The sequence below is a fragment of the Aulonocara stuartgranti genome (genome assembly GCF_965226115.1).
Source record: "Aulonocara stuartgranti genome assembly, chromosome: 15".
In the NCBI taxonomy this organism is placed as follows: Eukaryota; Metazoa; Chordata; class Actinopteri; order Cichliformes; family Cichlidae; genus Aulonocara; species Aulonocara stuartgranti.
In genome coordinates this window covers 25257674-25283433 of record NC_138951.1, presented here as the reverse complement: position 1 = coordinate 25283433, position 25760 = coordinate 25257674, and the positions used below count along the sequence as shown (strand labels likewise).

Here is a 25760-nt window from a genome sequence, read left to right as displayed (position 1 = left end):
TCTTTTTGCAAGTGTTTTCTGAAGTTGCAGTCCGTTTGGCCTCTCAGGGCCACCGTATCAATCCCTTTGGGTTTGATTATCATTCGGGATTAATAGAATGTTTAGTTTTTCACTGATTGAATAATTACTTGCAGACATATCAGTATAAAAGAATGTGCTGAGGCAGTTGTAGACACGATGACTGGTGCCTGATATCCATCATAGCCACTTCTTAGCTCAGGGCCTGCAAAAAACAAGCAGCTTCATTCCACCAGTTTTAACTGGTTAGATAGATGCACATTCTCATATAAAGCTCTGTGAACTGCTAGGGAGGCTAAGCTCTTCTGGAAAGTTGGCTGCAGCGAACTGTCTTAATCATTCAATGCTTTGATAAATAATCGAAAGAAGTGCTTCACTGGTGATTCCTCAAGGTGGATAAACAAACACTTTATCAGTCCGCAGAATATTTTCCCAGATGTTTGTTGGCAGATATGAGACGAGTCATTGTGATCTTTTTGGTCAGCAGTGGTTTTCTCCTTGAGTTCTCCCGCGGAGGCTATTTTTGGCCAATCTCTTTCTCATTCTTGAATCATGACCTCTGACTTTAACTGAGCCAAGTGAGGCCTGCAGTTGTTCAGATGTTATTCTGGTTCTCCTGTGACCACCTAGGTGAGTCATCCATGTGTTCTGTTGAAGTGATTTCTTGAGAGGTCTGGCAGTAATCAGGTCCGGGTGTAGCAGTGAAACTAAACTTTTTCAAAAAATTTTCTTTATTACAGTCAATTCATGAATCATGGGGGGACTTTTTTTTACATGAGGCAGGTAGGTTTGGATAGCTGTTTTTCCTGAATAAATGAAATCACAATTTAAAAACTGTTTGCTCAGGTTATCTTTGTCTAATGTTAAAAAAAAGTTTGATGATCTGAAACATCTAATATATGCAAGTCCCCACCACCACACCACACAAACACACACAATCTCTGTATTTCACTCTGGTCCATTTTGGTAGAAAGACCAAGTGACCAGCTTTCCACCAGCTAACAGCTAAACACTCAACACGCACACTCAGTTTTTACCATATGTTTATTATGAAATGGCGGCACTGTCCAGCTTAGCAGTGCAATACCCGTCAGTACCCAAATGTGCAAAATATTAATACCACTGTGCATCTGCCACAGTAGGCAGGTATTTGGCTAATGGTGTGGTGTGGGGGAGTCTGATGGTTCCTCCGGATCTCACAGTTAGCAGAGCTTAAAAAAGATCAAACACAAAAAGCCTTGTTGGTGCTGATTTCATTTTGAGGCCAAAGTATACGGAAGACGAGTTATAGCTACACACAAAAGATATTTTACACTTTTTCTTCTGACCACAGCACTTTTTTCCCCTCGAGGCTGCCAGTGATTACTGGAGAAACCGCAGCACTTGTTTCAACTCTTGGCTGCGTTTTTTGCACTTTTGTCCACATTTGTTCCTAGAGGGAAGTGAAAGGTATTACCACACTGGCTTCCCTTTTCGTTATAAAAAAAGTATTAGTCATTAATGTCAGGGTTTTATGAAGAAAGTTTTCCCGGTCCTACATGATTACATCAGGGTGTTATTTTAATCCGTCGTGGTTTCACTGTCTTTGAAAAAAGTTTTTAAAAGTTAGATGTTTCCACGGAAACTCCAGAGAAGCACGAGTGAAACCATAAAAATCAGGGAAGCTGTTTGGCCCTCAAGTCCAGCAGCTGAGTTGTACAGCTTGATGCGTCCTTCGACAGAGGGATAAACTTGTTTTCTTTGTGTGATGTATCTGGACACGACTGAAATGTCCAAATCCCCTGGAAGCAAAAGAAACAAGTGTGAAAAGAAGCGCTGGAAAAACATTAAACCAAGCGCAAGACTAACAAAACCCTCACCGCTGTTATGTTTGAGGAACCCGTCTTTGATCATCGAGAATCCATCGCCTCCTGTCACCATGTATGACGGCAGCACCACCTTGTAAACCATCTCATTCTCGACGGGTTCATAGACAGGAACGCGGCATTTGGTGCAAAGGATGCTGAGGCTTTTGACGCGATGCTGCGGTGGTTTGGAGAGGTCAAATTCTACACGAATTCCTGTTGGAGGAAACAGAGACACTATCAGTCTGAATCAGATGTACTGTACGGGAAGCCGGAGAGTAAGAACAGAGAACGTTCTCTCCAGCTCCTTATACATGAGGAATATGTATAATGTGGTGAAAGAGTCTTGACACAACAGAGTACTCAGGTTCTCTCTGGTGCTGACTAATTCCTGGGTCAGATAGATCCTGATTGAAACCAACCAGATGATGATATTTTTAAGTTCTTGCCCGGTTTCTAGTACTTGGACAACATTTGAGGCACGCTGTGCTTTTCAACACTGGATTTAAGTAAGTAGGGTACAATCTATCAAATGTAGCTGATGTTCTGTACATCCACGTTATTCATAGCTTCAGATTCTGTTGCCTTGCAAAAGACAAGAATTTTCTTTAAGTTTTCTCAATGAGGCAAATGTTGATGGCACAATCTAAAAACTAAGTAATGTCACCATCTACATGTACACTGAGTCCATCTTTCCAGGTCAAACTTTCACAGTTCTTCATCTGAATGAAGAAGACTGTAACTTTAAACCAGAATATCAATGATGCAGTAGCTCATGTGGCTCAGGATCCTTTACAATTCACAGTTTTTTATAAAACAAAAAAATGTGGCCAGTTTGGGTGAAAACCCATTTGGTGAACACTGTATAGAAGTTGATTAGATTCTGACCAATAATATAGCAGCGGGCGCCACTGTGAAATTTGGAGAGATAGTCGCTTTGAAATGGCTTAAGCTCATTGTTTCTTTGGCCGGATGAGCGAAAAACTGTTCTCATAAGCTGAACACAAGCAGGTATTTTAAAAAGGAGAGCAAATCCAAAGCAGCAGGAATGGGTGGGCTGTGGAAATGTTATCGAATGGTTTTATTATCTAAAGCAAACCCAATGTTCCCACAAAGATTTCTTCCTACTTCAGGGTTTCTCAAAAAAAGTTCAGGTTCAACAGATTTAGATGCTTTACTGAACTCTTCCCATCCGGTACCATCGTCATATTAAAAATTGAATTTGTCCAAAATGAGATGCAATCGATCAGACCCAGTTCTGGATGTAAAGAGTAAAAAGAATGCTTATATAAGTTTAGCTCATTTACTCTTTGTGGAGGTGTACAGAAGTTGTACAGAGATACACAGGAAGATGATGTTGAAGGGGAACATCAGAGAATGTATGGCTTTTATAGTGACATTGAGTAACCTATTGAACCTCATATTGGACCACCTGAAATTATGAAGTGAAAGCGCTGGAGGGCAATGACATAAGTTTTTGTACCAACAAAATCACAATTGTGCACTTCAAAGCTGCACCAGAGTAAAAGTCAGAAGATCACATGGTTCCACTGGACATCAATTAAAATTGTGTGCCAAAAAAAACGCTGATATTTCTGTATGAACCAAATAACCAGAGTAGATGTAAACGTGCAGATACCGGACACTTGAAGGAACTCTCCGGTACTCTGGCCGTATCGTTCCACCGAGTGTTCGAAAGCTTTCCTCAGCGTGGAGCCCTTTAGCTCCACCAGGTCAAAGGTTCCGCTAAAGGGTAAGACGGCTATCAGGTCCTCCATTGTGATTGAACCTACAGGAAGTCCATCACAGAAAACAGTTTTATAAAATCCTCTTGACACAAATCAGAAACTGCTTTGAAGAAAAATCCCAAGTAGTCAATAACAGGTTGTCCCAATGTTCTGACTCTGCACATGAAATACAGCTCTGTTTATTTGACTTCACCATTCCTCGTGTGCTCGTCGATAGATGCCCGAACGCCTCCTCCGTTCAAGATGCAGGCGCTGACGTGGTTCCACTGGACATCATTTGAGAAGCTGATGTAGTTGTCGAGCTGAGGAACAGAAACAGGAAGCAGATTTCCTCGGTCACACGTGGATCTATGGCATGTTGCTACAACTTCTCCACCTCTGACAGATGTATATGCTAGCCGTTGTTATAGTGCTTTTATACTGTTTAATTCATAGTTCTGGAACTTTGGAACAGATAGCACTGCCTAAACTGCTAAACTGGAGTTAGTCTGAAGTTTGATTCATGGAGATGATGCTAACTGCTAACCCTCAGCTACAAGCCTCTGAGAGCTAGGAGGAGGAACATAATAGTAATAGTATTTCTCTAAAGGCTCACCATGGCGTCGCAGATGAGATTTCCCAGGTTGCATTCCTTAAAGCGGCAATCCTGAGTCGAGCCGTTCAGGAAGACCAGAGTCTTTCCCACCACCTGAGCCGAGTAGTTGGCCAGATTCTTCTTCCATTCCTCCACATCAGCCAGCACCTCCGAATCTGTGCAAGACATTATTCAGTTTTAAAAACAGTCAAGCAGTTAACAGTTTTAAATGCCTGCGTTACTGCTTTGACACCAAGCTCCTAATCTACACATCATTTACATAACCCACTCTGTCTGACCGACTAAAATCCACTCCACTCCATCCAAGCTCCCTGCTTCTGTTTTACAATCTTCTGATATCAAAAAAAAATAAACAATCTGATAAAAAAAAAGATGTCTGTTTGCAAAAAGCAGAGCTTTGGTATATGCACATGACAGCAGCTAATTTTATTTGCAAGCATACACAAGGTCATAATGTCTTAATGTTGGTTTAAAATGGAGCACTGTAACAAAAAATAATTTCCCCCAGGGATCAATAAAGTATTCTGATTCTGATTCTGATAAAAATACTTCCAGACAGAATCCTCGGGTTAATGACAAGATGAGGACTTTAAGTGTGGATCCTCAGAGGTGGTTGTAGCTCAGGAGGCGGATCAGACCACCCACTAATGTGAAGGTTGGTGGTGGCCAAAAAGTATCTTTGGGCAAGATACTGCCTGCATTCATTAGACCGTGAGTGTTGGATAGAAAGACATAGAAAAAGATGCTACATAGAAACCAGCACATTTAATAAGTCCTTACTCTCCCCATAATCCACAATTTTCAGCATAGCAAGTATAAAAGATGGACATAGAGACTGGATCTAAACAATGAAGTCAGTATGGAAGTGCCTTTAACCTGGATTCTTGCTAATGATCAGCAGGGGTTGCAAAAGACAAATATCTCCCTTATCTGGGACCTTAAAGACTTTCCTGATGAACTGATGGTATCATATTGTAGCTTCAAATTATACTGAATACTAAAGAAGGTTTGATATTTGATTGCTATGTAAATTACGGCCAACATTACACTAATAAAAGACGGCGGCGACAGTGAGCGCACTCATCTTTTATACGCCTTCTGTAGCACAGTAATAGAAATGGGTAGAAGCTACAATTTTAATGCATAACAGCATGTTCTTTTAACATCAACAGCTGTGCAGCTCGGAGGGTGTCCCAGGGGCTTTTGTGCTATTCATGAAATTTAAAATCAGAACCGTAGCACAAAAATGGCAAAATACATTCAGAGAATGTGAGCTCTAAATGTGACAGCCAATCAGATTTGTCCAATTTGCACCAAGTAGAAGATAAAAGATCCCACAAACTCTCTCAAGGAACATTCAGATTTCAGCTGCTGAGGCAAAACATCCACAAAAGACGCCAGAGATCCCTCATGTGCCCTGTCACCCTGTGACAACTACAATCAGAAATCCTCCAACAGCACAAAGACGGCACTAAGAATCTGGTAAAAAACAGAAAACGAAGAACAAAGATGGCAGACTCTGCTTCATTACCCTGTTCGATGGTGCTGTCCAAGAGGATGGGGTTTCCAGTTGACTTCACTACATTCCCAGCATCATCAAAAGAGACCTTCAGGTAACCCAGATATTTTCCAAAGGCGTAGGCCTGCACAACAGGAACCTTTCGCCCTTCCTCTGAGGTCACCATGTAGGGATATGTACCAACTGGGACTTCAGTAGAGGGAGGAGTTCCTGGAAAAACAGCAGAAAAAACAAAAGATGGAAAGAAAAAGACGATAAGTTTTCTGAATATAAACTTGAATTATTGAAGTCATTGAATATAAACTACACGCAGATTTTTTTCCCCTACGACTAAAACATGTTCACCACACTTTTTAAAAAGCAGTAATTCACATCATAAAGTGTAAAGACTGTTGTCAGCTGGTCTTCCATTAATGGTCTAAACATCTCATCACTTAATCACGCGGCAGTTTCTCAAAAATGAAGGATGAAACTGCATCAAATGAAGCTTTCAGAATACCTGGAAGTCTCCAGGAACCCCAAAACATTCTCAGCTCTTTGTGTCAAAGGGCACATTTGAAAAGATTCATCCTCCACGGTAATCTTCCTGGAAGGAAGCCTCAAAACTACAGCACAGAACGGGCCTTCTGAAGTCATGTGACCTGGGCAGGCGGCTCAAAGAGCTTCTTCTAGTCTGATATCAACTCAGTTTGATGACATCACTCCGAGACAAAGATGTGAAATCTGCACTTATAAATATTCATTCATTCAATGAAATTCCAAACAGTTCTCTTTTTTACTCTCCTGTTCTTCAGTAACATCCTTTCACTGTCTGAGGTCTAATCTGTGCATTCGTGACACTTCCAGGGGAATGTTTACCATCACGAAGAAGCTAAAGGCTAAAAAGAGCAACGTTTAGAATATCCACTAACCAACGCTGATTAATGATGCTTGGCTGTCTAAACACAAGTCCAATTCGCTGTGCAGGTTTATCTGCACAACATCAGCACAACAGGAAGACTTCAAGGACTCTCTTCCTTCCTGATCCCCAAATAGTGATGAAGCGCTGCCCAAGCCACTAAGTGAAGGCAGTTCCACACTGCAGGAAAACATCTGTGCAGTTAGAGGTCCAAACCTCGTCCTGCCCATTTACATGCAACACTTCAGAGTTATTTATAAGAGGCTCACTCGCACAGACAGCCTGTTTACTCCAAAGCGAGCCAGAGGGATGAAGACTCAAAGTTTCCTCCCATGAAGAAACAAAGACATGCCTCACAGAGATGGACTGCGGGAGAATGAAATGCATGAAGCAAGATGTAAATGATTTTGCTCATGAAGATGCATGAAAGAGCAGAGCCACAGCAGAAGATCGAAAAAACAAAACTAAGATTGGTTGGATGAAAAATCAGGTCACTGTTTTTACCGCCTGACCATTAACAGGGCAAAATCAGCTGAGGTATGAGGAGGATTTTACCCGTCTAAGTAAAATCTGTTGTTTCGCCTATAATGCTAATCAGCATTGTAGGACTTACAACACTGACAGACCACTGAAAGAGATTACTTAAAAAAAGAAACATAAAAACAAGCAAAATAAACTTTATTTAAATGCATTAAATAACCTGCTGATCAGTTTAAATCGTTAAAAACTGCCTGAGCCTTCAGTAATAGTGTGAGCCCCACAGTGTAGGTGACAGATGTGGCAGATGTGACAGCTTTATCCGCCTTCCTACCTGTATACAGGAACGTGTTGGTGTGTCCGCCGATGACGACGTCGACCCCACGGACCTTCTTGGCGATCATCTGATCTACAGTGAAGCCAGAGTGACCGAGAGCGATGATCTTATTGATCCCCAGAGTCCGAAGTTTGTCCACCTGTACCTGTAGAGAGGTCACCTCGTCCAGGAACTGCAGGTGAGGTCCTGGGGAGAAACACTGGCACCGGTCAGTTTGTGCATGTCTGTCTGCTTTTCAGCCAAATCCAAAAAACAGCACAGGCACTATTTTCATATTTATATCTGTGATTTATCATAAGTAACAGTTATTTCTGCTGTGACCAACAAACTTCTGTGAAGAGGAAGAAGAACAAAGTATTTCTATGTCCTGTCCTTATTTCAGTGTTCATGTAGGCCTGAAGACCATTTGGTGGCCAACAGACAAGGATGTTTTAACAGCTCGAGTTAGACAAAGTATATTCATCCCATTGTAAGGAACAATAAATGTTGCACGTTCCAACACCTGGGACCGGCCGTCGCAGCTCATTCAAACACAGAAGTCTTCAGTAGCCCCAAAACATCGCCAGCAGATCTGCAGTCTTCGTGTCAAAGGCACATCTGAACAAATCTGACCTCCACGGGAAGCTTCCTGGGGAAATAAATACTCGACTACAACACAGAATGGGCCTTCTGAAGTCACGTGACCTGGGCAGATGGATCAACGGTCTTCTTGTCTGGCCACAGCCCCAGCTGGCTTTTTTGGAAACAAAGAGCTTTAAGAAGAACTTCACAGCAACTGTGAAGCATGGCAGTGGAAATGTTCTGCTGTGGGGTTTCTCCACTGTGCCAGGGTGCAGTCATTACCAGAACACATCTAAAATGCATTGTACTTTAGATGTTTTATTTGATGGTTGTTTCCAATCTTGTCCAGTGAAACACTTTGTAACCTGATTTAAAAGGATCTTAATAAATAAGATGAATGGAGGATTATGGAAAGGCCCAACTCAGAGCTTGGGTTTTAATCCTCATGGAAATGCTGTGGTGTTATTTTCCAAATTAAAGCGTGATCCCAGTTCCCGATACCAGTTACTTCCTTTCACAGGAAAACACTACATCCACTGATGTATTTGTTCATTAATAAACCATTAAACAGTTTCCATGGGAGTTTTTTCACATTACTATAAATGTGTCAGAAGCTCAGAGGAGCCACTTACCAGGCTTGGAGAGAGCCGGTGTTTCCTGTGTGGTGTATCCCACCACGCCCACCTTCTCTCTGCCAATGGTAAATATCTTATAAGGTAAATAAGTGATCCCAAACGTTGCGTTCAGAGTGTGGTCCGGTTTGATGTTAGCACTGAGAATGGGACACTTGATCTGTTCCAGGAACGGTTTCATGAGTCCTTCGACTCCATTATCGAACTCATGGTTCCCAAAAACCTGAAAAAGAAAACAAGGAATGAAGAGCTTGGAGACAAAGAACGAACTGATCAGCAGAAGTTGGTTGTTACTCAAAACACCCCGCCAACTAAGCTCACGCTCTGTCCTTCAGTTTCTTCTGGTTTGGACCACCATAACTGCCTTCACATCACCCATGGCCATGAAGCCGTCCACTCACCAACTAAAACCACGGAACCTTCTCAAACATTGCTTTCATATGAAAAACCTTCTCTTGCTTTTGAACCTGTTCTGGTTATATAGACAGAGTTTCTTCTGAAAATGTAATTATTTTCTTGTTTCAGTGTTTGGGGCTAAAATAAAAATCCTGCTGCAGCTGGATGGTGTAGTGGTAAGAAGCCGCAAGTCAGATTCCCTCCCAGTATACAGTAAGGGTCCTGGCTAGGCCCCCCATGCCAAAACACCAAGCCATGGAATGCCGCGGCTACGTCCGCAGCTCGGACACGACACATGTCACTGCATGTTGTACTCTGTATGATTTCGTACGTGATCTATAAAGCTCCTTTCTTCTTTCTGTGTGCACTTCCTGCGCTTCTATAAACTCACCACAGACCTCAAACCTTCATACAAAGAAAACGTTAACCTTGTTAAACTGCGCTGGTGTAGTTTCCGTTTCTGGTGATCAGAGTTGAGCAAACAACTCGGAGACCAAACAGCAGAGTTAGTGGAACCGGCCACATTTAAGTCTGGAGGGGGCTCATCAGCTCACAAGCGCTTATTTAGGAGTTTGCCGTGCAGGATTGTACACCTTGAATTCAGCTGCTGAGGTGACACTTTGTGCAGAAACGTCTAGTAAAACACCCTGAAGCCTCTGAAGGTGAACGATGACAGGAGATGAGCTGGAGTTTCCAGGCCAAACCAAAAACCTTTGACGGGGGTAAAGATGACCTTTAAATTTGGATGGTGTGAGTTTAAGTGGGTGTAGTGTTTCACCAAGCCGCAAATTGTTTTGCCTTATGGAAACTTGCTTTGTTGTGTACTCAGTGAGGTCATTCATATTTTCACATAAATTAATTAAATGTAATGTGTTTTTATTTTTCATTCATGAACTTGTATTCAGCTGTGTAACATTTAGCTCTCTTGGCCGCTAGAAACAAATCCTTCTTCCCACTTTCACAATTTAAAAGACGAAATGTTTAGACTTGCTGAGCCAATAAAAACGTACTTTTGTTACCCACCAAAAGTAAATTAAATGGAGACTCTAAACTTGGATCTCTGATTCTGTCTGAGAGTTAAAAAGCAGAAGAGAGAAGAAGCTGAATAATTAGATGAATTAAAATCGAGTGCAGCCTTTAAACCTGAACCAATAAATCAAGCCTTTCACTGAGTGCAGTCCTGCGTCTGCCTCTCCCAATTAAAACCAGCACGATGATTGGACCCCACCATCTCTGCAGAGATCAAAATTGTGTTTGAGATGCTTATATTCCTGCTCTTCATCTTCATGCTAAGATTTCCATAAAGCCCCTAAAGGCATAAAAGCAATTAGGCTCTTGCAGTAATTTATTTGGGTAATTATCAGATCAGACCGTCTGAATGCTTCAGCTCTTACACTAACTCAGGGACAGCAGCACCATGCACTTGGGCTGTCAGATGTTCTGTTTCACCCCTCTGAGCTGGTGCACATGTGGCTGTGCTCTCCAGATGTGAGTAAGCAGCTCGCTCTCTGCCTGTTTTGTGCTTTTTTTCTTCAAACTTTGGATCTCATCAGCTCAGAAACATTTTCTAAATTTCAATCCTCCACTGAACTTCATTAGACCCCCCCCCATCCTTGTTTGTCTGGCAGCAGAGAGCAGATGAAGGAGGTGGATGGGGGGTCATGTCTGTGTGGGACGGGTAATTACGATCACTACCATAGAGAGTAATCTGATTACTCAGCATTACTCAGTTAACCCAGCATCTACAGGACCTGAACAGCGGAGCTGGGGAGGACAGGAGGCGCTCCTACCGTGGCGTCGTAGCGCAGCTTGTTCATGAAGTGTGCCGCCTCGGCCCCCTTGTAGAAGTTGAACCACACGGTACCCTGGAACTGGTCCCCGGCGTCCAGGAGCAGCACGTTGTTCTCGGTGCTGCGGATCCTGCTGACCTCCGTGGCTCTCCGGGCCACGCCGGCGAAGCACTGCCCGTTAACGCCGCATTTCCCGGAATTAACGTCGGTCTCCTCCACACGAGCGTGTACGTCGTTGGTGTGGAGCAGCACCAGGTCCCAGACCGCCGACGAGGACACGGAGAATCCCAGGAGGAGGAGGAGGGGGAGCAGGCACACCGCTTCCATCGCTGCGCGCAAAAACAGTGCAGGAGGAGCCCGGAGAACGGCGGCTCCCTCTCCTCCTCCTCCTCCTCCCCGCCCTCAGACCCGCTACTTGCTCCCTGTGAGGGGGCAAACAGAGCATGAGAACCTGGAGCAAGTTTTTCATCTTTTTGGAGCTTCGCCTTCTTTGAACTGTGGGGCAGGACACATGCTCGATCCCTGCTTTTTTCTGAACTTTCTTCACATTCGCCTGATGTTTGTTCTGAAACACTCAGTGTGATGTTGAGTTCACGGACTTTGATAAACGTGCTGCATTCACTGTTTGAGAACAACAAACATTTCAGACCCAGTGCCCAGTTTTCTTAGAACGAACAGGTGTTCTGGGAATCCATCCTACCCGTTGTTTCTACGCATGCGCACAACACGAAATTAAGTGGCGAACCATCCTACCTTTGTGAATATGAGCTAGAAGCATAATTTTACAGCTAGAATTCAGTGGCAAATCATCTTACCTTTGTTAATAAGAGCTAGAAACATACTCTGACGGGTATAAATACGTGCCAAACCATGCTACCTTTCTGAATGGGACCTACAAGCACACTTTAACGGGTAAAATGAAGTGGCAAACCATCCTGGCTTTATGAATGTGAGCTACAAGCATACTCTGATGGGCAAAGTTAAGTGGCAAACCGTCATACCTACTTACATTTGTGCTGGAATGACTCTGTGACAGCAGAAATGTGCATAAACTACTTACGGTAGGATGTTTTACCAAAGTAGGAACACCGGCCACTCTCACATAACCTTAAATATAAGGATCAAACCTCCTTTTATCAGTCCTTATTATCCAGTCCCCTGGACACCAAAGTGCTTGTTCATAGGGGGTCATATGATTGTTGGGTTTTTGTCTGTATTATGTCTACCTTACAATATAAAGCGCCTTGGGGCGACTGTTATTGTGATTTGGCGCTGTATAAACTAAACTGAAATGAACTGAATAGCGATGTAGCAGAAAGCGGCATCTGGTCAGAAGGACAAACAACCAAATGTGGAAGAGTTTATTTGTCCAAAATGAAACATATCTGCGGTGGTCGGATGTGGGGTGATTGACGGTTATGGCCTCCTGAAATAAAGACGATGCATCCATTGTAGCACTTTTTTTCCCCACCAAGGCTTTTGGAAAGGGAACAGCAGCCGTGGCAGTGAAACAACAATCTAATAATCTCCACATTTATTGTCAAAATGATTTATATATTGGTTTCAACTGTCCAAAGGATTTTCTGGAGATCTGCACAGCTCTTTAGATGCTTTTTTGTGAACTTTGACCTTCCCACTCCTGAGTGTAACCAGCGGTTTGCACCTTGTTGTAAAGTCTGTGTATTTCATGAAGGCATTTCTTGAATGTAGACCTGGACAGTGATACTCTGGCCCCTCGAGCATCACTTTCGTGGGTTAAAAGTTATTTTTTTAAGCACAGAAATAATTCTGTCATCATGCACGTTTTCAGGCCTTTTGTTGTTGCCGAGCTGCTCAGTGACATTCTGATTTTTCCACCTCTAAAATGTTTGCTTTCTCTCTGGTTTATTTTAAATTTTCAGCCTAATGATGGCCTCCATCAATGCAATGACCTTTCTTTGGAGCTTTTATTTTAGAGTTTCATGGAAAGATACTAAACTGTAATTCCTGAGCAGAGATCACAGAGAAATGTGTCATTGTTCCAGAACTCATTGCCCTGTCTGTACGGTAGTTCCAATGAATGAATGAATGAATAATCCTGCATTCAGAGTCTTAGAGAGCTACAAAAAGAAAATACAAAGAGAGGTGAGAAATTTCACTGTGGTGAGATTTCCGGTTTACAGACCAAGTGTGCAAACCCTGCTGGACAGAAAAGTTCCTTCTTAAGCAAGAGTGTAATCGGTCCCACAGAGCTCAGTTTGATCTTGTAGTGCATTCCTCCATTCATAAAAAAAAACCTGAGACTTCAAAAAAGACACCAAGATTAGTTTTTATTCCACATCTGACTTCATCCTAAAACCCACCATCATATTAGAAAACTTCATTTATACAGCTCTCCCCGCAGCACCCCTACCTGAAGCACGTTCCAATGGGTGTGACCTGCAGAGCTGAAAGATGTGCTAAAAAACTGCAGTTCCTCTAACGTCCACTAGTGTCCTCTAAATATCCAACTTTACAGCAGAAAGAAACCTGGGGTCCGTTCTTCGTACCTCGCTTACTACATCCAAGATCAAATCATCGCGCCAACTTTGAGCTCGCTATTCCGGTTCTCCGAACACACCTGTTGTTGACGATTAGTACAGCTGGATGAAGTAATGTGAGATCACTGGGTGGCTTAACAGGGGCTACGCATCGATAGTAGAAACATTGATCGGCAACCCTTTGATTGGTCGGCGAAAATGTCGAAGGAGCGCGCTCAGTATTTTTCGGCAGCAGAGCAAGAACTCTTGATTGAGGGATTTCAGGAGTTTCAGAGTTTAATTAAAACGCAAGGGAACACTGCAAAGGCTGCAAAAGCAAGGCTGGCAGAAAGTTGCTGACAAATTAAACTCGTAAGTAACATAATAATAATAATAATAATGGATTGGATTTATATAGCGCTTTTCAAAGCACCCAAAGCGCTTTACAATGCCACTATTCATTCACTCTCACATTCACACACTGGTGGAGGCAGCTACGGTTGTAGCCACAGCTGCCCTGGGGAAGACTGACAGAAGCCAGGCTGCCATATCGCGCCATCGGCCCCTCTGGCCAACACCAGTAGGCGGTAGGGTAAATCTATTATATTATATTACATTAAATCCCCTTTCACATTAGAGCCACAACAGGACCCACTAGAACATGGGAACAAGTAAAAGTGAAATATAAGAATATTCTATAGAATGGTAATATTTATCACTTATATTGCTTTTAGTCTCTTGGAAAGAGACCCTGAAATAATCTGTTTGTTTGTTTATAACAGCAACCAAGAAAAGGGCAGAGCAAAAAAAGACAGGTGGTGGTCCTGCACCCCCTCGTCAACAAGTTGGTTAAGTAAATAATACCCTCACGGGAAAATCGATATCTCTCTATGAGCACACTGTCGCGCTGAGCTAAAGGATCCTGTCTATCCCGCAATATACGCTGAGTTCTGAAAACTCTCCTTATCAATCTTGCACCTTCCGCAATGGGTGGCTCGCGTATACGGACAGGACATGGCTGCGACAGACTTCCCAAATCCACCTTCGTTTTTATAGCCGTGGTCTCTCATCTTGATTACACGAAGTAATTTACTATTACTACTCTAAAATATGAATTACATCTGAAATAATCAAATACATGGAATAGAATGATTAATAGTACATTTCCCTTCTTTTAGGAAATGGCCTGTATGTATCTGTATGAAATCAATAACAGAATCAAATACTGCATTAGCTTTAGTTACATTGATAATATTTATTTATGGAAAAACAGTGGAAAAATATCGCTGTTGCTTTCGTATAAATGAAGCGGACATACCTGAGTGGCCGCGATCTAATCCTGTTTACATAAAGTGAACCTGCTCCCGAGCAGGTTTACGCTTACGGATCTGTTGCTATGACAGCAAGTCCCGGATGAGCTTCGGAGAACCGAACGATCCAAGATCACGCGAAATCGTCAACAATCAAATCCAGCTAACTTACTTAGCGAGGTACGAAGAACGGACCCCTGTTCAATAAAGGTGGCCATCACAGCAAGTACATCCATCCATCTTTCTCCATCCGATTTGGAGAAAACCATCTGAAATCCTTACAGGTGTAAAGAGAATCTTCACTTTCATAAGGATCCATTAAAAAAAATAAAAAATAAAAATAAGCAGCTTTTCTTCCAACATTACATACACAGAACCATTTACAGCTCACTGCACAACACACTTAACTAAACAGCAGGAATGTTTGACATCTTTACGATTCAGATTTTGTTGATATATAAATATACTTTTCAAAGATTTTCATCCTGCTCTGTGATGACGAACAAACAGCCAAGCCAGCACGGAGACAACAGAGTTGTGAGCGTGACCGTGGCCTCCTTTTGGATGTCAGCATCATTTTCAGGTGATCTGTGAAACAGGACGTAATGAGGCTGCAGGGATATCACTGCACATCCATCAGGCCTGTGACCCTCTCTGCTCTCTAACTTCATTCAGCACGTCTTACATGAGCAGCTCAGTCCTCCGCAGTGACACGACCTTTAAATTTACCCTCCTCTGCTCCTGTAAAACACTTTGACACATGCTGTACAAACACAGCTGTTTTACTGCCCCATACAGACATGAACCCTCTGTGTACACAGCACGCACACATGCACACAGTGTCCATGTGCAGAAACACACATAAAGCTCATCTATCCTCCAGCTCGCTTTACACTTGTTTATTATTTCTAATCGTGCACAAACACTTCAGTGAAGCTGCTTCACCTGCAGCGACGCTCAGACTGGAACGAAATGTCCTCACAGCGTTCGCTGATGGATGACTGAACTGAGATGGGGCAGGAAATAAACAGCTGAAGGTGCCGCGGTGTCGACTTACTTTTTGCTCCTTTATTATGAAACCAAAGAAAAAGATGAAAAAAAATTACAGATTGTGCCCAGATGTGTTTTGCTCAAAGTTAAAAAAGAAAGAAAGAAAAGATTTTATTAAAAATGTGACTCAGGGTGGTTTCATGTGGTGTACAGCAAGCCTGTTTGAGTTCACACCCGACATCAGTTGACAATAAAATCTAATAATGGTCACCCCGACGTTTGCATCAATGAAACAGTCCACGAGCTCCTTCTGCTGTTTCAGGAAGTCTCTCCAGCATAGTTGTGAACTCGGAGGTGAATTTCTGCTCTGTGAACAGACCAATGCAAACCTCAGCCCCAGAAAATGTAATGTTAACCAGAATCCGCAACAGACACGTCTGTAAAATATGATGCTGAGCACAGAAAGAACAGAGCAGTCAGGAAGACGAGAGAAAAGAAAGAGAGAGCTGAAAACTCGGCAATGGTGGAGTAAGAATGGAACAGGAATAAGTCCCTGGACTTATGTTCATGAGTTCTGTTCTCTCCAAAGTGCATGAATCCCCCCTGTGGTGAGCCTTTAATGCTTCGTGTAACCCCTTCTGCTCATATACAGTCTGGTGGATCTTTGTGAGTGAGCATATTTGGAAAACCACCATCACCGATGGAAGAAACTTTGAGACATGCAGACAGAGCTTTCCCTCACAGCGTCCACGGCTTTGCTGAAATGGACTCTTTGTAAGCCACAATCTGTTCAGTTAGAAGTTCGATATGTGCCGCTGTCCCTTCGAACACCAGCACAGTGTCTACACATGAACCTGGGACAGCGGCTCAACGTGAAAAATGTTCCTATATGAGGCTTGAAGGTCAGTCTTTGGGTTCAAGTGGCTCCTTGAAGCATAAACACAGCCAGATATCCCCCAATCACACTCAGGAAAGGGCCTCCACCTGCCGTGACCGGAGGTGAGAGGAATGAGACCAAAAGTTGTTCTGTCATCGTGAATCTGCTAAACTTCTCAAACCACCAATATGGGACAAACTCTGCGTCACAGTAAGGAGTGCACAGTCATCTTGTGGTTTCTCAGCAAGCAGAACAGAAACCTCCCTAACATCTGTGCTGGGGTCGGCTTTATGGTAAATTATGAAGTCTGTGAACGCGTTAGTCCTCCCCCGTGTCTGCAGAAGCGACCACACAGGAAACGAGCTTCAGTTCTGTGTTTGGCTTCAGCTGTTCAGCAGAAGTCAAATTTAACCCAATAATTCACTCGACCTCAGACTTTAATTATAGTGCAGCTCGGACACAAAAACATCTCATTACGCTGAGCTGCTCCTTCTAACCTGAATAACAGATGACTTGAGCACAGTTCGTTTGTTTTGTTAAACTGTCTGCACACTTACACCCACAAATCAAATGGACCCGGTGAGTCCTCACCACGTTCACTATGATAAACGAATAAAAGATGTGGCGTTTTTAACGGGATGATCTGCTAACAGCGTGCTTAGTGTTCAGCCCTGAAGTTAATGCTGCTGTTTAATGCATAACTCAAGTCTTTCCAAGAGGAAAGAAATGCAGAAGACACAAATTAACAGACGTCTTTGCTACCTGGTTCTATTAGAGGTTTATTCCTGTTTAATTAGAGTTCTTCCTTAAACTGTCACCAAGTGATGCTTGTAGCAGCAACACTGGTCAGGTTTACGTTAAAAAAAAGAACAAATATGAGGGGAAAAAACAATAATCCCTGCACCACAGCACTGCTCAGCAACTTAAGTGAACAAGTTCTCTCTCAATGGGAGAACGTGACAAGAGAAATAATAAACGACTTTCTGTTGTTGTTCTCTAACTTTTACTCATAAATGTGACATGTGAATGTGCCACAGCTCAGTCATCATCTTTACCCATGTGTCACTCATGAAATCAGCCTGCAGTCACAGCATGAATCACAGCGTGACTCCTAACCCGAGCCAGTCACACACACAGACGGCGCTCTCCCTCAGGCCTGGTATCTGCTCAGCGAGGGCCTTTTTTCACCCGTGAACTAGGCTTTTCACTCAACGATAGCAAAACAGTACACAGACTTAATATTTAATGGGAGAAGCTCTGAGCCGCAGACTGATTAGCGGCGTTAGTGCTGTTGAATGGCGCTGGCTTCAGTTTCAAGCTGTTGGCTTTGGTTTTGGCTCCAAGCACTAAAACACCAAACCTGGAACTTAGTTTTCACTGAAAATGGTGAAAAAGCTTGGAAACATTGTGCTTGTTGGAGTCTCCTTACAGTAGCTTATGTGCTGCAGCAGAAGACTCATAAGCACAAGCTCTTAAAAATGACAAACTCTTACTACAGAGCAGGGCACTACGGCGCCTGCACACCCAGGTAAGAGGACTTCAATCACATTAATGAGGCTTGTTTTAGTGAAAATGGACCATACTACTCTTGGCTCTTGACAGAGGTGGTCGCACTTTCTCCTTCTCCCTTATCTTTCCTGCTTGGCTTCTCATGTCTTTTGTATAGTCTCACTTATTCTCTAACCCTAAGAGAGTCTCCCAGACTTGTTCTCTAAAAACCTAAAGAAGAATTATGGATTTGATCAAACTGGTACCTTAATGAAACTGACACCCTCCTGGGCTGGGGAGAGCCCGATTGTCGTGCAGAGATGTTTGCTGCCGGATACTCGATGGTCGGTTGCGTTGTGTGTCTAGCGATACTCTTGTTGGAGGATATTGACCATTGACCGACATCTACCAATTCGGAATTACGGTAACAGAGTTCTGGCTGATGGAGCTGGCTCAGACCTGGCTTATCGAAGAACAAGAAGCGGCTACAGCTGTTCAAAATCCTTTCAAAACACTTTCTCTCGGTTGAACACGGAACACACACACACACACACACACACACACACACACACACCTACACTCCCCCCCCCCCCCCCCCCCCACCCCGTCCAAACGCCTTCAAAGCTTATGTCTTCTATGTTGTGAGATGTGATGATTCATTGGCTATGTGCTGAGCACATGATCTCCCTGCTGGAGCTCAGTCTGGGGGGAGTTCTTTTTTCTCCTTGTCTTTCCTCATGTTGTGCATTTTCCATTGTTATACCTCTCTGACCTGTCTTCCCCGTGATGTTTGTGTAATGTAGGTATGGTCGGAAGGATAAGATGGTGCTGGCAAGGCTGGCAGCCTTAACCCAAGTTCCCTCGGGATGAATAAAGTATTATCAATCAATCAATCAATCAATTGAACCAAACCTGAGGCAGAGCCTCATACAGCCGATCTGCAGCTCCTGCAGGCCGGGCACGTTCAACTGCATTTGTCTCCTGGGTTTGTGCCGACTTTCCTTCCTGTGCTCTTTCATGTCATGTGATTCAGTTTTGCAGTCTGGTATCACTAGAGGGCAGCAGAGGGCAGGGAAAGCATTAATTTAGGTACAAGTCTCACACAGAGCACAACAGATTTAAATGAAAGAAGCAAAAATTCTAACCTGTCAGCTAAAGTCTGTGAGAATTTCATTATGTTTGGAAACCGCCTAAAACATACGAGACCTGCAGCTCATTCCAAACCCTTGATTAACCTCAAAGGGAGTGCCCATTGTTCCCAATTCTACACGTCAGCTGCACTTTCATTTCTGCAAACTGCTTCACTGTATGATTCATCTGAAGCAAAATAAATCTTTGAAATGCTAAGCTGCTCGATTAGAGGAGGAAGATCAACCTGCCTCTGAGAGCTTTGATTGTATGGATGTGGAGAGCCTGGATACTCTTCCCAATCTTTACACTGCCATTTTGCATCACATGCTACTCTGGGAGGAAACAAGTGTGAATTCAGTTAGTCCAAGAAAAGGAAGGCCTGAAAATGTGCCAGATGTGTGAATTCAATTTTGCTTTCTGTCTTTTTTTTTAATTATTTACATTAGAAAGTAAGCTTAGCATTATAATTATGTATATTTCACATCTCAGAACACAAGGATGGGACAGCAAACATCGCCCTCTCCTTCGCTGTAACTGCAACCATCCAAGACATTTGATGGGAAACACACTGCAGAAATGGAGGACATTAAAATAAAGGCAAAGCAGATGAAATCAAAGCTCCATAAAAGAAATGATTAAAGTCAGGACTACTTAAAGCTGAAACAACATCTGGATAACCAGAAAGAAGCTCACCTAAACTGTGCCTTTTTACTACTAGTCCCATTCACTCAAACACATTATATACATGCTTTTTCTATACCTAACATGTACACACACTCACACTCCAGAGTTTGTTTCAGCTCAGGCTGACCTCTCTGAGCAGCTCTGTGAGGATCTCCAGGAACAGTTCTTCGGGTTTCTGGAAGGATGTTCAAAGCTCTTCTTTGGATGTTTCTGCCTTTTGTTGTGTTCTCTGCCAGGATGATCTCACACTGCTTCAGTAATGCTGAGGTCAGAGCTCTGATAGAGTTCCCCTGTGTGTTTCTATCCAGGTTTTACTCCACAGCAGTGTGTTTGGATCATTGTCAGGCTGAAACATGAAGCTACTATAATCAGATGTTTCCAGATGTTACTGGATGGTGGATCAGACTCTGATGGAACTTTTCTTCTTTCATAATTCATCAGTTCATCAAAGATCTCCAACACCACTGACTGACCTGCAGCTGAAACCATGACAGAGTCTCCACCCTGTTTCACTGATGGCTGCAGACTCTCACAGTTGGACTTCCTCCTTATATATACTCTCTTATATATACTGATCATGATGTGGATCCATCTCTCCATCAGACTGTTCTTCTGATCTTCAGACTCAGCCTTTCCTCCTGTTTCCCTTCATTAAGAACGGTTTCCTGTCAGCCGTCCTTCCTCTGAGAAATCCTGTGATGAGGCTTCAGAGAACAGTAGATGATCAGCTGACGCTCCTGAAAATGACTAGAAAATCTGTCTCCTTGGAAACAAAATATAAATAAATCAGGGGTGGCTCAAGACTTTTGCACAGTACAGGATTTGGTAGCTTTCCTTTAGAATTTTCAGCGAGGTCCGAAGAGATGTCAAAGATGTTAACTATGCTGGAAAATCAAACGCAGACTCTACATTCATGATCATTTTTCAGAGTGCGCCAGGTGGAAGTGAGAAGACGAGCAGAGACCTTTTCTCTGTGTCTCATTAATGTTAACTGGACGCGTTGCAGCCTCCTAATTGGATAATTGTGTCTGACTCGATGTGAATAAGTTGTTCTAATGAATCAGGCAGTAAACGGAGTCCCGTGGTGGTAATCAGTGTCTCCACTAATGAGCACAGCTTTTATTAATCCCCTCTAATTTCAGCGGCGCTGGCTTGCATCTGACCTCGATGTAGATGAGATGAAATGCCCCCACAGAGATCAAACGCACCATGAAGACTCCACATGGGGGGCAGGTCACCATTTCTCTTTCCTTAAAACAGCTGCAAACTGTCCAACAACACATCAGCTCTGATTCAGAGCCGTGCGTGGAGGTTTGGTGGGTCACAGAAGATTTCCTTCCAAAGGTTTGAAATATTGGCGGTGTTTATTTGTTTTCTGAGCTCTGATGGAGTTTTCCTGGTTACTGTCCCGAAGCCTGATGTCAATCAAATACGACATTTAGAACAGGTACAGGTGTCACAGAGCTTATGGCCTGGTTTAGATTTATGCCCACTTTTCATTAAGAGGCTGGGCTCCTTTCGTCGACCTCTGTTGGATCCCCGTATTCTGGCCTCCTACCTGTGACACCAACCTGCTGAACCTTTCCTTCTTTGTCCAGCAGAGGGCAGTAGAATGATAGAGATGAGTCTGGGCCAGCCTCTCAGAGGCAGAAGAGTAACAAGTGAAGCAGAATTAAAGCTGATTTGTCTCCATGTGTGTCTCTGTGTTTGTATGAATAATGGACTGGTGGTGCTGGTCTGTTATCATGAGGGATGTTTGGGTATTTTGACGCTCGCTCTGGGGGAATAAAGGAAATGGATGAGGGTGTGTGGACCAGCAGAGTGACGCAGCCTTTTCCTTTCAGCCTTTCGTACTCCGGCTGATGGATAACAACGGCTCTCCAGAGAGAGGCCGGACGTATCAGGAGGACAAGAATGCAGCAGGCGTACGGCGAATAATAAAACTCCTCCTTCACGCCTTCATCCTGCTCGCCCTGCATTAATACCGCACGCAGTGACGGCGCGCCCCCACGGATTCATTCTTCTTCTCTCTGTTGCACCTAAAACCCATTCGACGGCGAAGGTGACGGAACATCAGCCGCCATCTTTGTGAACTTGTTTCACCTTTTCCTCGGAGAAGATGGAAAATGGAATTGAGTCACAAGGTTCTGTATGAGGGATGAGACCCTGTAGATGAAGGTGACTCGTGTCCTGCGCTCTGCAGAAGATACCTGGACAGTTTTGGCTTCCAATCACTCTGGATTTCATTTAATCGTTATTATTCATCTCATGCTCTCTTCCACAGCGTGTCTTTGTCCTGTCCTTTTCCTCTCACCCCAACAGGTTGTGGCAGATGCCCACCCCTCCGTTCTTCCTGTTAAAATGCAGTTTTCCCTTCCCACTGTCGCCAAGTAGTAGCTTATAGAAGGTCGTTTGATTGTTGGGGTTTTCTTTGTATTATTGTAGGGTCTTTACCTTATAACTTTAACAGTTCATTAGTGAAGAGGCAGTTCAGAAGAAGCACGGTTTCTAATGACCAGCAGTGGGTTAATGGTTTCAGTTGTTCATTTCAAGTTTAACTGAATGAAAAATCATGTTTTTCTTTCTTTCGGGGGAAATTATGATACTCACCAGAGTGATACAAGGATACAATGGGAATCTCTTGTTCGAGCTTTGTTTAAAAAACAACAACAAAAAACAAAACAAAACAAAACAAGATGGTGATGGCAAAAACAAAAACACTCAGCTTGATGCTTCAAAGCAGTAATCTTAACACAACTGGTTGGCGTCACAGAGGAAATGGCCATCTTTTGTGTTGTTATGAAACGGTTTTGTGCAGGCAGGAAAAGGACCCAAAGTGCAGACTCCGGAAACAGACGTGAACTCAAAGTAACAAACTTCCAAAATACAAGTGTCAATGGAAAATTGTATTTAGTAGTCAGTATAATCTTTTAGTGATATAAGTTTGCATATAGTAGAATACTGCATGTAGTTATTTGTATTAGGAAATATTCAACCATGTATACTTAGAGGCATATAATCAATTGTGTGTGATCTCTAACAGGCTGCAGGCTTGGTGTGCACTCCAGGAATGCACCCCCACGTCCTGGGAGCATGAGAGTTCGTACCTTGTTTTATTGTTTTACGGTAGGATTAACGTAGCTATGTTTGTTTTAGTTTAAGTGCTTCTTTACATATAGATGAACTGCTGGACTTCCTCACCATGTTATTTAGGGTGAGGGGGAGACTGCCCTCTTTGTGACCAAGGATGTACCTTTTGTGCCTTCATGTTATATGAAAGCACACACACACACACACACACACACACACACACACACGCAAGTATAAATAAAGACCGGGGCAGTTTCTTAGTGCGAGTCTCAGTCTGGAGGCTGCCCTTGCTAGCAAGAAGTTCTGTGTGTTTCTCTTCTCTGAGACTTTACTGAAGAAGTGTTTTAGAATATTTTCCCTAACAACAAGCAACGCACGCACGCACGCACGCACGCACGCACGCACGCACGCACGCACGCACGCACGCACGCACGCACGCACGCACGCACGCACGCACGCACGCACGACACACAGCATAGTAAACGGTAGATCGCAACACTGACACAGAGAAACACAGGGCTTAAATACACAGAGGGAGCAATCAGGGAATGGGTAACAGGAGGGAAACACAGCTGGGGTAAATCAGGCCTAATGAGACAAAGGAAGCACAACCAGACACATTCACATGAGACACGGACTTTCAAAGTAAAACAGGAAACATAACACAGACTGAACTTACAGACACAGACTCACAGGCAGGCACTGCAACAGAGGGAACAGAGACGTAGACAGACACAGCGGTACAGCAACTATGGAACAGAACAGAAAGCAGAAAGCACAACTCTGACAAAGAAACCAAAAGACTAGAAATGATAAATAAAGGCAAAAATCAAAGTACAATAATAATGAACACTCAGAACTCTGGGTCGACGACCCAGGCACCCCAACACAGTCAGTGACTCATTAACTGCCTTATAGGGGAGATTTTTCTAATGACTCAAACATTTGGATTTTATTAAGGCTCAAAGTTTCAACGATTAACTGACAAATTACATTGTTTACTTTGAGGTACTTGACATCCAGTTTTTATTAAGGTCTCAGATCCCAACAAACACAAACACTCTTTCATATGCAACTTCAAAATCTAATAAATTGTGCATGACACTGCCTGTCATTTAGGACGAACTCTATCACATTATTCCTAACTCTCTTCCTGAGTAAATACAATGAGGATAAAAAGGAAGCCCGGGTTTGTTCTTAAGGTCTTGTGCAATGGTCTTCTTGCACTCCTTTTATTTCAGCTGCTGTCCTGCTGGGAACAGTTTTTGGGCTTCAGTTTGGATGCAGTCAGACTTTTGTTTGGCGTACTTTTATCTGACACTCATACTGAGTCACATCACACACATTTTCCCTCCTGTGCCACGCAAAAAATAACTCTAGCCAAAAAGACACAAACAGTTTCTCAGAATATACTGGCCTTCGTCTTCTGTGTGATAGTTTCTATCATGTTCAACATAAGCACCATTTCATCGATACAGGGTGGCACAGTGGTGCAGCGGTTAGCACTGCTGTCTCACACTGCTGGGTCTGTCTGGGTCGGCCAGGGCCGTGTGGGTGGAGTTCCCATGTTCCTCCAGTGTCCTTATAGGTCCTGTCTGGGTGCTCCGGCCTCCTCCCACAGTGGCGACTTTAAATGGGTCGTAAGTGTGAATGGTCTTTCTGTGACACACTCTCCAGGTGTGCACCAGCTCGCCACGAGCCTGAAGTGGAAGGATGGATTTCACCCATACTGTCATGGTCAGAAGTTCACTTCACCAGGAGGAAATCTGCTGCACGTGCTCCTTTGGGACCTCTGACTCTCTCATGGTCACAGATGGACCACACTGGAGGATTTTTATTCAATGTTATGATACAGAGACACCACATTTGCTCCTCCCATGGTCAAATTAATGCTGTTAACATGACCTCCACTCCTCTTGTACTGACGTTCCTCCAACACTGCCATCGTCTTTTCTCTCTTTTATGCAGTTTGTGGTTTTTCCTGTTTGTTGTTCTTAGCGATTTATTCCTGTTAAAAAGGAGTTCTTCCTCTCCACTGTCGCCAGATTCAGCCCATAGAGAATCATGTGATTGTCGAGGTTCTGTTGTTATTATTGTAGTGGCTTCAACTTATAGTCTGAGAGTCTAGAGCTGATAATCCCCACACAGGCTGCTTCACCTGAGGTGGAGCAAACAGCGAGTGGTGAACACAGTGATTTACAGAGAAACCCATCTGTCAGCAGAACACGGGAGATACTACAGGTTAAAGAAGGCTCAACACCCGCCAACACGCCGCTCGCCACCTGTCACGATTTGCGTCACGATCTCCTCTCCGGCTGTCGGCGCACATCAGCTGCCAGCGACGCGCCTCCCACGGCGAGCACAGCGTGGAAGAGGTCTGATGATGAGGTGAGATCTGCTGCCCTGTCACAGCCGCTGAGAGTCAAGACCTCAGCTTCAACTCAATCTGTCAACCCGTCCGTGTCTGAAATCCTTACAAACAGGCAACGAAGACATCGGAGAGGCCCCGAGGACGGAGAATCAAACTGAGGTGCAAGGGGAACACCGGAAGGGGTTTCTCTACAAAACAAGATGTCATAAATGATGGAGAGCGTGTTCTTCTCCTCATACGCTGATGCCTCAGGTGTACCCGTCTACCACCCAATCAATACATGTCAGTAGGTACAAAGAGACACGGCAATCTTCCAGAAAAACACAGTTTTATTTTTACATTCACTCTGAATCTCGTGATTTCCGCTACACGAAAAGCTTGGATGTTTTCATTCCTCGTTTTCCACCTCTCATGTTGAGAAAAAGCCATCAAGGTTATTATCTGTTCAAAGACAATCATTACCACTACCGGAGCAGCCACGCTTCTGAGGATGAAATCTGCAGTTT

General features: G+C 43.5%; 1 protein-coding gene across 2 annotated transcripts; it reads right to left on the bottom strand.

Annotated features, from left to right (window-relative positions):
* Positions 1–1044: 1044 nt before the first annotated feature.
* Positions 1045–11533, bottom strand: nt5e (5'-nucleotidase, ecto (CD73)). Of its 2 annotated transcripts, XM_082505554.1 has the most exons (10): positions 11369–11533; positions 10816–11237; positions 8630–8852; positions 7434–7622; positions 5737–5934; positions 4206–4360; positions 3804–3912; positions 3502–3651; positions 1878–2078; positions 1045–1799 (listed from the first exon to the last, which is right to left on the bottom strand). In XM_082505554.1, exons 2-10 carry the CDS (start codon positions 11140–11142, stop codon positions 1624–1626), a joined length of 1728 nt encoding a protein of 575 aa, XP_082361680.1. In that variant the 5' UTR covers positions 11143–11237; positions 11369–11533; the 3' UTR covers positions 1045–1623. The 2 variants fall into 2 exon arrangements, with proteins under 2 accessions (XP_082361680.1, XP_082361679.1); XM_082505553.1 differs by having other exon boundaries at positions 10816–11533.
* Positions 11534–25760: the final 14227 nt, after the last annotated feature.